Source organism: Monopterus albus, unplaced genomic scaffold, assembly GCF_001952655.1.
Source record: "Monopterus albus unplaced genomic scaffold, M_albus_1.0 scaffold246.1, whole genome shotgun sequence".
Lineage (NCBI taxonomy): Eukaryota > Metazoa > Chordata > Actinopteri > Synbranchiformes > Synbranchidae > Monopterus > Monopterus albus.
In genome coordinates, this window is record NW_018128126.1 from 238,822 (window position 1) to 251,072 (window position 12,251).

Consider the following 12,251-nt stretch of genomic DNA (forward strand, 5'->3'; position numbering starts at 1 on the left):
CCCATCGTGTATTTCTTCTCATCCATAGCACTTGTAATGTCCTCCATCAGGTCAGTAATGTCCAAAGATGTCGATCGGTTCGACCTGAGCTAATCTGAAGGCCACATGAAGTTTGGAGGTCTATAGCTATTGACTCTGCAGAAAGTTGGTGACCTCTGTGCACTATGCGTCTCAGCATCCGCTGACCCCGCTCTGTGATTTTACGTGGTCTACCACTTCATGGCTGAGTTGCTGTTGTTCCCAATCACTTCCACTTTGTTATAATACCACTAACATTTGACTGTGGAATATTTAGTAACGAGGAAATTTCACAACTGGACTTATTGCACAGGTGGCATCCTATCACGGTACCATGCTGGAGTTCACTGAGCTCCTGAGAGCGACCCATTCTTTCACAAATGTTTGTAGAAATGGTTTGCATGCCTAGGTGCTTGATTATATACACTTGTAACCATGGAAGTGGTTGGAACACCTGAATTCAATGATTTGGATGCGTGAGTGAATGCTTTTGGCAATATAGTGTACCTGCAAGCGATGCTCCAGCCTCATCCAACAGTTTCTTTTTTTTCTTACTGAACTCTCATTGTCTTTTCAGGGCCATTTCTTTTCTAAATACTATAGCTGAACTGATGACTGATCTGCTGGCATCGTACGTGTTAGGTTCTGTCAAAACAAACCACACATGGAGACGGAAAATGGATAAATCCCCCCCCACCCCCCCCCACCCACCTACAGTAACCATGCTCAATCTTTGCGTCTAAGTGAAAACAGCTGCCACTCCCCAATTGTCATTAATGGTTTTTGTCCACCAGGGATCACTGCTGGGCTTTCCAATACTAAGCGTCCCACCTCGAACATGTCTCAGCAATGTTTCACAGTTTCCAGTGTCATTTATCCAGTAAGAGAAGATGCTGTTAAGCCAGTAACACTCCGTGGCTACATGCATCAATACAGCTGTTGCATATTATCACACGTATGGGTTGTGAAATCACAAACTATACAAACTGTTAAACAAGTGAGTGTGTGCCAAGTGAGTCCACAATAATAGCGCTGATTCTGTGTGAAATATATTCCCAACTTCAGGTGGCATTAGTATGAGCTTTCAGCAATCCAAGTTTAACAAATGAAGTGGGTATCTTTCTGAGTCTTTGTGTTACTCTGCTGGCTAGTACAGAAAAACCAGTTTCAGTGTTCATATAGCCAAACTAACTATTTTAAGATAGCCTTGAAAATGTGTGAACCTGTCCTTTAAACCTAGTGTCACAGGACCGCAAGGGTTTTTACCAAACCAGCTCGTAAAGAAAATCAATGGCATTCACAGAATAACTCCACTTGACTTTTCAAATCCAAATCTTCCATCATTTGACTGCAACTCATTTCTCCAGCTGCTCACCAACTACAGACAGGGGACACACCAAAGGAAAAACTATGATAAAGTGATAGAATCAATGCCAAGGCACACTAAAGCTGTTCTGGTGGCCACTGGCAGCCCAACTACTGGAGGGATGAGCCCATTCTTCCAAAACACTCATTTGGTGTTTGGATGATGGTGGTGGAGACGCTGTCTGATGTGTCAGTCTGAAATTTTCCATAGGTGTTCAACTTGGTTGAGATCTGGTGACTGTGAAGGTCACAGCATACAATTTGCATCATCTTCACCCTCATCCAACCATTCAGTGAGCCCTTTTATTATGTGGATGGGGGCACTGTTGTCCTGGAAGAGGCTACTCCCATAAGGTTTTTCTTTTAAATTGCCACCCGGTTGGTTTGTTATTGCTTTACATCTGTGCCTAGCCTCCTAGACAGAAACAGGATGCTGTATTTGTGTGATAGTAAAATGTGGAAACTTCAAACCTGTCATTAACATTTTGAGTCAACAAAATGAAAAAAAAACTGGACAGGTACAATGCCATTTCTTTTTCTTTGGCTTCTTATCAAGCAGCAGACACTTTAGCAGAGGCAATGTTTCACATATATGGATGCTAATTTACAGAAAGCGCATGCCCTGCTCAAAATCTGTCCCAGGGCTGTTGACTTGGAGTATGACCATAGCCACATTTGATGACAGCTCACTGAGTTTGAGAAAACCTCTGATTTAGGGATTTAATAGGCTGTTTTTCATTTTACCTAGAAAAAAATTAAAAGGTCTGTTCATATAAAAAAAGATAGAACTCACATACTAACATTGATGTGGAGCTGGAGGACAGTAGCATTTATGTGGAGCTGTGTTTGTGGCCACCTGATCTATCACTTTTAGCTCTGGTCTAAACTCCTGAGGAAACTAACACTCAAACATGGTCAATAGCAAGTCTCTTTGTTTGTCTACGGTTTGCTGCTGAGCACAGGGGGTTTTCTTGAGCTTTTTCACTGTAAACTGCTGCCCGCTGACACAGTACAGCTAAACAATAGACAGGAAGTCTCAATAAAGCTCAGTGGAGCTGAGACAAGCTGCAGATTCAGGTGATAATTCTCTGTAGGTCATTACAAGCAACCTATTTCCCATTGAGTGTTTTTGCACTGACATTTGATACATTTCTATTATCAAATCTCTGCCTCTAAGTTTGTTTCTTCTACCCTAACACAACAAAGGTGAATGTCATTTCATTGTAAAGCAATGAAAAACACCAATCATCAAATTCAATTGTAATTTGTCTTTTTCATACACAAGTACTTACTCTGAACAGATCGTGGAAACTTATTTCTTAAATGTCACTTGAATGTCCATGTTTTTATAAATTAATACATTGAAATTTGAACTTTTTATCTTGAACCTCTACCAAAGAAAAAGTGTCTATAAAACTAATGCTGTTATGTTGGTGGATGAAAGTAACAGGGACACTGTTTCTGCTGTTGAAATTTGAAATGTAATGTTTCAGTCATGTAAGCATTACAAGCAGAATTCCATTCGCCTCTATTGTACTGTGGCAGAGACAGACAGTTTAGAGACTGATATTTTAAAATATGGAAAAATAAAACCAAAGATATTGGCATATTACCACTATGAGGAAGCAGAAAAGTGCTCACAATTTGACTTAACTTAGCAATTAAAATCCAAACTTGAGAAATGTAATTAAAGTCAACATGAATGCTCTTTGCTGATTTTTTCTAGACATTCTGGGAAATATAGTCAATTAGAGAATGGTTTAAATGAGCTGAAGTCAAATATTCATTCACATCATTACAAAGAACTCCTGCCATGTGATGAACTTGATTTTGATAGTGGATGTTCAGGAAATATATGATTGATGCATCCTTTCCTCTCTTGTCTTCCTGCTTCAGAGAGACGCATGGGAGCAGTCAGTACCAGAGCCAGTATCCCAGGTGGAGGCTCTCTGTCCGGACAGCCTGGCCCCCATCAGTGTTCCACCTTCCATGCCCAGCCCTGAACCCCCTGGTAGCCCTTCCCAGTACCGTGCCTCTAGCCGAGGTTCCTCCAGCAGCCAGCCCTACACCCTGCAGTCTCTGGAGGATGCCCACTACCATGCTCTAACCACCACTAGCTCCTATCCTCCTCCTATCCCCTCCTCCTCCTTCACCTGCCCTCCCTACATGAGCAGCAGCATCAGTGACCCAGTGTCCAAGATGGTGACAGAGGAGGCCGAGAGCCATGCCGGCCTCCCACTGAGTGGTGAGGCTCACGCCTCCTGGGCTAAAGAGGATGGAGTAAGCTCCTGGTTGCCCTATGAGAGTAGGAGGCCCTACTGACTGGATGACAGGCCCGAGCTTCAGAATTTAAAGGAAGATAGAAGTTTAAACAATAACCTCAATAAGCACTTGGAAGAAAATTCACTGAGATGTAGTGTTGATAGGACAATTTCAGTGCATTTTAAAAGCACTAAGGTGCCCATATTACAGCCTAATCTGATCAGAAGTTCCTACTTAATTGTGTAAAAATGTATCATTTTTGTTTGATTTTTATAAAAACAAGTGGAAAGTATGGACTTGATCAGTAAAGCATAACTCAAGATAAGCCTTAAAACTGAAAAATGAAAGTGATGTAGTGATGTAATAGAGTTAATAGAATATAACTGCCATTGTCACGATGAAATGAGGCTTTGCAGTGGCTATGTTAGATTTAAGACCCAGCAGGGCTCTTGCACCACACGACATGCTTCTTCAGTTACCTGTAGCTATGGAGTAAGGTTGTGGAGCAGCTCAACTAAACTGAACATATGGAGATTATGATTCTGTAAAATGTACAGTAAACAAATAAACAATCAAGTCTATATCAAACAGGACACCACCTGGAGTCACATTTTGACTGGTTACCACATGAGGACAGAAGCCAAGATACTTCGCTAAAAGCAACTAATGAATGGTTCAAATGTCCAGCATCAAAGAAAAGGCTAGTTGCTTTGGCACATGGCTCCTATTCAAGGTCCTAGACAGCACTTAGTCTAGAACTACAGATGTGTGAAAAAGGAAAGAAAAACCCTGAAGAAATGAATGGTCTCATCCAGGATGACGGTGCCTCCATCCGCTGGACACGAAGGGTCACCAGACGGTCTGATGTGTATGAAAATGATGTGAATCATATGCGATGACCTTCACAGTCACCAGCTCCCAACCCAGTCTAACACCTGTGGGTCCTTGCTGGGTCCACAGCTGGAAACATTTCACCTTAACCCCCTCTATTTATCATTCAGAATACACTATATAAATACTTAATCAATGATTTACACAATCAGAAACACACTATCCGAGACCTTATAGCTTGGAGCAAACAAATCTTCAGCTTCGGTTTTTTAGTCATAAAAACATTTGAGTCATCACTGTTCCATCACTAAAATGAGCTGCTTTGTTTTATTTCAAACATCTGTGAATCACTCATGCTTTATTATGGACATGACTATCCAAATAAAATATGTCTAGTCTGCTGACCAAAATTTTATTGTTTCCAAAAGCATTAATTGAAATGTGAAATTTAATTGTAATAACCTAATATGGATTTAGAGTTTTTAAAAGACCAATTACTTTTACATTGCGTTACAATTAGTTTATTATTAACTGTGTATATACACATTCAAATCATTCACAGGCAAATTAAAAATTTTAAATTATAAATTTATTTGAAGTCATATGGCTAGATTTGATTAAAACTATACACTGCATATTTAAGCATTAATTAATTGCTTATAGTCATTAACAAAGCCAATATTAAATGCATATACTGTATGTCCTTGTATGTATTTACAGCTACTCTGTAAGATGCTGTACCAAATGCAAATAATGGGGGGTTAAAATGAAGTATTACACAAAAGGTATTTAGATATAGCCCTTCATCAGCATGTGTGGAATTGTAACTGTGAGCTGTCAAGAATAAAAGTTGCTATAAACATGACAGAAGACTGTAATATTGGCCAGTTCATCCTGTCCAACAGTTGGGGGTGCAGGTCAGTGGGGCTGGAGAGGTTCCCAGTTGTGACCACTAGGTGAAGCCCCTGCACCGCTGCTGCAGCAGAAAGGGCAGAGCCTCTGAGCTGCTAGAAGAGGAAAAACAGCATGGATGTGATGGAGACCACAGAACAGGGATGAAGAAGTCTTGTGGGTGTAATGTGGTGAAGAGGGAACGTGATAAAAAGTGCTTGAGATGACTAAATAAGGCTTTTAAAGGGGTGAATATGATACATAAACTTATAGTATGGGCCATGATGGTACATTTTCTTTAAAGAGTGGGTGTACTGCCTCTGCTACAACAGTTACTGCAACTAACGATGATGATGATAGGCTAGTTGTAAATAAAATAGTTGTGATGGGCCTAATTATGTTCATAATGATAATACTGTGATTTATTGAAAAAGCTTTGACCAGTTTGAGAGCCCAAACTGCTCCAGACATTTACAGCTGGCTGAATGGGGCACATTTAAAATATATACAATGTTTGTATATCTTGTAATTACTAATAATTTAATCACTTATCATATGAGCTAAACGTTTATTGCAGTGTTTTACATAGGCTGATGTGAATATGTTACTGGCTGTGGATTTTCACTGGAAATATCTTCATTATATTGGAATATTTTTTAAGGATTCAAAGTGTCTATAAGTTAATGTCGTAAACACTAAGAGATGTAGTCTTCTCGCAGCAGTCTTCAGCAGGTGTGAGCTCGCAGAACACTTGTTAGAGAGGTTCAAGGCCTGCGACGCCAAAGATGGCTACTGCCTTTTGCCACGCCCACTTATTCCCACTATTATGTGTTTTTTTTTTCTTTGAATAAAAGTTTTAAAATGTTTTAATGCATTGTTGATATGCAGTGACCTAAGTAAACGTGTGATCGCAGATATAAGGTAAATTGCGGTGCTGAAGTTGCGCAAAAAGACGCACCCATTGCTGCAGTGCTTAATGAAGGGCTGTGATGCTCTAATATTGCAAAAGGAGGATAAAATTACTAAAAGTATGGTTTCTTTTGGCCAAAGTGTAAAATGTTAATATATTACATTACAGTGGACCTTATACAATGTCTATGCGTAGTCATTTTTATTGAAAAATCGATATTTGTCAGTTGCCTCTGAATATTCAAATTGAAAGTAACGCGCAATCAAATCATTGTCAAATCATTGAGTTCTAGGGGTTTTAAATAGTAGGCATGGAGGGAGAAAATCTCAAACTAATATGTTCCCAGGTATATTACAATATTGTTGTATGCCCTGACTCTACTGTAAGACATTTGTGTTGAGATTTTTGAAGATTTTTGCACAAATTTCGTTCTTGGCCATTTTGCTGAGGCAGCAAAGGACGTTGTGGAGTCCCACAGGTCTTCTCCAGAGAGCTTCTCTTCATCTCCCCCATCATGTCTGGTGAGTTTCACATCGGATTTCCTTCTGGAAATCATTTTGTAGTATATTCACCTGTTAGAAAAGAGAAAAATGGGATGTTTATTGGCACATTTAAAAGCACACCTGCATAACATGTAAATGTTTAGGTTGTTCCTGTAGATGTTCATTTCATCACATATTCAAACCATTTATATAATAACCAGCAGTAAAATTAAGCTTATACTGATTAAAGTTTCCTAGTTGATAGGTGGATCAGGACAGTCCAATTTTCCATTCAAACACTCATATACAGCTTTACCGACTTTGGGTTATTATTTATTTATATTATTTTATATTTACGCCGACTTATCCTTACTGACACCCGCGAGAACGTGTATATTGACCTTTCCAACGACATTTTATTAATTAAGATTAATAACTGGAGATAGCATTTCAGCCTTTTTCTTCCCGGGCTGCTTGTGCGGAACAGGACGTTATGAGTAACCGTGTTAGAGTGGGATGTGTCTGTTGTGTGATTTTGGACCACTATTTGCTGCATTTAAGACAAATCATGAAGTAGCATTTAGCTGTATGAATATTTATCAGATGAGGTTTCGCAGCCGAGGCTTCATCTCTTATCAAATCACCTTTTTCCAACCAGCTCGCCACTCCTGAGTGCTTTAAGTTATGCCTTTAGGCCTAACTTACGTGAACCTATACGAGGCGTTCTCTCTGGGTACTTTAATCAAGTTTCACCTATAGAAAAAATATGGCCAAAATACGGCCACAGCATTTTCATTGTCCTATATCCAGGATAAGGACTGGGTGATTTGAATACATTAACAGAGATTGGAGCAGATTTGGGATCTGAATTAGATCTTGGGTCTGAATTATACACCACACGGTTGAAATTACTATCGACATTTTTAACAAGACAACCGCGATCTCACCAAACAGAAGCCCAGACCGACCTTTTACTAAATGGCCGGACACCGGTAGCGTGGGGCTAAAAAGCATAAAGAGTGGACGGTTTTTATGAGTAGTTAGGAGGCTGATTTACTTTGTAATCAACTCCTATAAACAGTTAGTTCAAATCATCAACTTCACAGCGCGTTTACTAAGAGAGGTTTTATATTGTAGTCACCGATCGCTTTGCAGACTCTTGTCACCTCATTGTGCTCTTTACGCGGTCGTTCCGAGCGCCTTCATCCAACGTTATCAAATGATGCTACAAGCATTTCGAACTTTAGATCGACCTGAGTTTGCATCCCACTATTATGTCTATTATACGTACGCTTATGATCAGAAATACATACTTACGGTAGCGCATTTGTGGCATTTTCCTTTGTTCCTGTCTGGGCGGGGAGGCTCGGGAGCGCTAAACACACGCTGTAGGTAAAGGTGTTCACTTCAGACGTAATAGGAAACGCCGGGCGGTGCAGTGCAGTAACGAGGGAGTCCTGACCGTGAGCAGTGGGGGGCTCTGGGGTCGAGACAAGCGGAACAACGCGCACTGAGCGCTTATCATGCGCCTTTACGCGCCAAATGTCCGGTCAAAACTTTGCGCACTGAAACGCTACACATAGGAAACTGTATTCCAAACAATTTGTTTATTATTATAATAATGTTACCACAGTTTTCCAGCCTAAACATTTTAAATTCAACAGTTTATTGGGACTTAGGACAATGTAGCGACATATCGCTAAATGGAGAGACTGCAACTTATTGAGGAAAAAATGCGAAGTGTTGTATTTTTATTTCTTGAATCTGAGGAAGAAACACTGTGGGCTTCAAGTGAAGGAGGAGGGAAGAGGAGGGGTGCAGAGCCGTGCTGGGTGGAGAGGAGAGGATTCATTGTTTGCTGTTGTCCAGTGTAGAGTGTTTCATAAACATGAGTGACATGCTGTTTTCATGCAGATAAGAAAGTGTACCAGGGCGTCCGAGTGAAGATCACTGTCAAAGAACTGCTGCAGAGGCGCAGAGCCCGAGAGGCCAACAGCAAAAAAGTTAAAACGGTAAATCTTTATTCCGCCGAACCCCATTGCATCCTTATTATCACTCAACCGTTTCAGACAGACAAGGAAGGAGAAAAAGCAATGAAAGGCAATAAAGTGCCTCTGTGAATGATTGACTGCCGTTCAGCAGAAAACATTCTAATAAAGTCATAAGCACACTCATTCCAATAGACACAGACTGAAAGACAATAAAATTTTAAATATTGCAACAAGAAGTCCAAATATTCAGATGAAATAATAATCCTGTCTTGCCATTTCTCCTCCTATCTTTTCTTTTCTTCCTGGTGGACGGATATCCCAGGCTTGTGTGCATATTCAGGATATTTGCGGATCCACATTCCCAAGTAAGTTTACCCAGCTGTAAAAGCCAAGTCACAAGTTAAACAAATCCATTAAAGCTTTACAGATTACACCCTGGCTTATAACAATCGCAGACAACATATTTGCAATGCCTACAATTTGGAAGTTTAAGTCAAAATTTTCATGGACCTTGTAATGATCCAAATTAAAATTCCAGCCATATGGCTAAACACCATCCCCATGTTTAAAAAGATGCTGAAAAAAATCACCACTGGTTGCAGCGAGACAACTAAAGCATGTACTGAAGTTGGACTAATCTGACAGAAGCACAGTAAAAACATATGCAACCAGTACCCTGAGGCCCCAGAGCCAGGAACACGATGACCACCAATTCAGAAAAAATCTGCTTGGAACGCAACTCCAAACAATTTGCAACTTCATTCTAAACGTGCAGGGTCCTTTCAAGGCTACATTCAAATGTGTTGGCTGATGGTGTCATGACATCACTCTCTGAACTTACAGTCCTATTTAAAGGTCTTCCTGTGCTCTGCTATCATGCAGAAACTACCCTGAACAATTTTTGAAAACGCTCTTGAGGATATAAATATCTTCTTCTTTACAAACCTACTCTGTATTTCGGTAGGTTGGGATTACAGGAATATTAACAACTTTTCATTTGAAATGCAACAAAGATAAGAGCGGTCTCTTTTTCTAACTTTGGTGTGGAGCCTACAGGCAATTTAACCTGTAGCCTATGCTACGATTTTGTCTCTAAGATTTCTTTTGGATATTTTAATCACTTTCTTCATATTGCATTTTGTCAGGTCGCTATGTGGACCCTCCTCTCCCCATTCCCGAAGAGGGCGCGAGCACCTGTGACGCGCGAGCCCTCCAGCTGCGCACCGCCGCGTTCCCGGTCCCAAACAGCTCGTGCTCCATTCAAATGCAGGGGGGGACATTAAACCAGATCCAGCAGCAAACTGGGGACATGATGTTGCCGAGCAACGGCTACAGTGTCAATAACAACAACAGCATCGGCGGCGGCAGCTACACCGCATCCCTTCCTCCTCCGCCCACCTTCCCGCTGCCCTGGTGCCATGGACTCTCCTCAGATGCGGACTATTACGGCCATGAGATGGTAGGCTTCTCCCACTGTCACGGACCAAACTTTGTTTACAGTGGGGGGTTTTCGGCAGATATGCAGTATAAATTATTATTCAATGATTATGATAATTATAATTTCAGTTTCTAAGAAACAATTAAGGGCAAGACTGTACCTAAAACGGAACTATTACTACTGTGCTGAAAAGTGGTTTAAGAGACTGGTAAAAGCATTAAATTACAGTGTTATTAAAATAAGGAACTTTGTCTAACACCCCAGGCAACATCAAATTATATGGTTTTGGGATAGAGTGCTGGCTGTTTGCCCTTAGCAGAGACTTGTGTCACGGGCTGAATCCAGAATGTAGTAATTACTGTGTAATTGTGAGGCCTGTGGAGCAGCTACTTTTGTTTTGCTTGTAATCAGAACTGTTTTGCTTGACAAAATAATCCAGTGTAAGTACATAATGGCAAGTAAAGAAAACTTACATAAGCCAAACTAGTCAGTTTAGACCTAAAGACATGATTAGTGGAGCAAAATGATTCCATTAGCTTTAATAATGAAAGCAGTAATTAGCCCAATTCACACTGAGCACTGAAACAACAGCACCACTCACAGAAGTCCCTGGTGAGCCTGTGGTCTAGTGTCACTTTGATGTCCCATGACACATTTGCAAACTCATGTTAAATTTAATTCTCACCATCCTCCCTGTCTTCTTTTCTGTCAGGCTCCCTGTTCCTCATCAGAGTCACTGAAACTCCTCAGCACCATGGATCAGAGCAGCTACTCGCCACAGGACTCTTTCTCCTCCTCCTCTTCCTCCTGCTATGACTCGCCCACCAGGATGGAGTCCAGCTTCCATGGCTTCACCTCAGAGGACTTCCACTACCAGCACTTCAACCTCCAGGACTGTTTCTCCCTGCCCTACTGCTGGTCAGGCCAGCAGGAGAGCTTCTCTGCTCCTGAATACACACCTTACTACAACCCCACAGACTATTCATATGCATGTCCTGTGGAAGACAACTATTTCAAGAGGGATTTGCATATGAGCTCTGAAATGTGCTATAATGTACTATGATGAGACCTTCAACAGTATTGTTTAGTCTTCTGACTGTAAATATGATTCAAATGGAATACTTAGTAGGGCTGTTTCCTTGAAGTTGCCATTTGCATTTCAGTGTGGTCTGACTGGCCTCTGCTTTGTTGGAGTGAATATGAATGCTGAATGGATGAAAAGGCATATATTTTTACATCTGTGGGTTTTTTTTACTAATTAAATGTATTTTCATACACATCACTTGTTATACTAATAAAAATGTGTTAAACTCACCACCATGTTTTTGTTCTTGTGCTAAACATCCATACACAGAAAGCAGAATGAGGTGTAGAGACAACTGGACTCACAGCTTGTAGCTTTCTGCTAAGTCATGGTCAAGTTAATCAGTAAATGCTCCAGGTTCATAGTTTACTGTCACAGTATAAGGTGCACTGAAGCTGTTCTGGCACCACGTGGTGGCCCAACCCCTTATTAATACACTTGATGCTGGATTTTCCTTTATTTTGTCACCTGTCTGTATTTGTCATTGAATTGCTTGAAGTAGAAAGTACTCAACTTGCTCTTTCAATTCAACCTTTTGGAGGCAGTTCTCAAATGGTTTCCATTGCTGAATTATAAAATATATATAATGTACATAGAAGGCAGCTATGCTACCAGCGAGGACAATGAGATCATGAGGTAATAATGAGGTAATACTGCTGAAAAATCTAAGGTGTCAATGACATGGAAAACAAACAGTGGAGCAAAGGCACAAGGTCTGGGCCACAGTGCAGCGGAGAAGCATGTACTAGGTATAAGCAAATTGAAAATATATTTGTGGATATGTGTGGAATTATGTGTGTTGACATATTGACTGTTGTTACATGTTTGAAAGAATAAATCAAATCAAATCAAATCAAATCAAAAGAAAAGAAAAAAGGCTTGGAGCAGTAGCTGCTCTGGGTGCAGTGCATTTCATTTAAGTCTAGCATTCTTCACAGAATTATGTACCTGTACAAATGTAAACTATTTTTGAAATCTT

At 40.5% G+C, this 12,251-nt stretch overlaps 1 protein-coding gene across 1 annotated transcript in view; it reads left to right on the forward strand.

Annotated features, from left to right (window-relative positions):
• LOC109972084 (uncharacterized protein C11orf53 homolog) overlaps positions 1-11,251 on the forward strand; it is a 21,770-nt gene extending 10,519 nt beyond the window's left edge. The window contains exons 6-10 of the mRNA XM_020620722.1: positions 3,280-3,688; positions 8,674-8,771; positions 9,091-9,115; positions 9,896-10,209; positions 10,901-11,251. Of these exons, the coding sequence (XP_020476378.1) occupies positions 3,280-3,688; positions 8,674-8,771; positions 9,091-9,115; positions 9,896-10,209; positions 10,901-11,251 (1,197 nt within the window). The remainder of the gene's footprint in view (positions 1-3,279; positions 3,689-8,673; positions 8,772-9,090; positions 9,116-9,895; positions 10,210-10,900) is intronic.
• Positions 11,252-12,251: the final 1,000 nt, after the last annotated feature.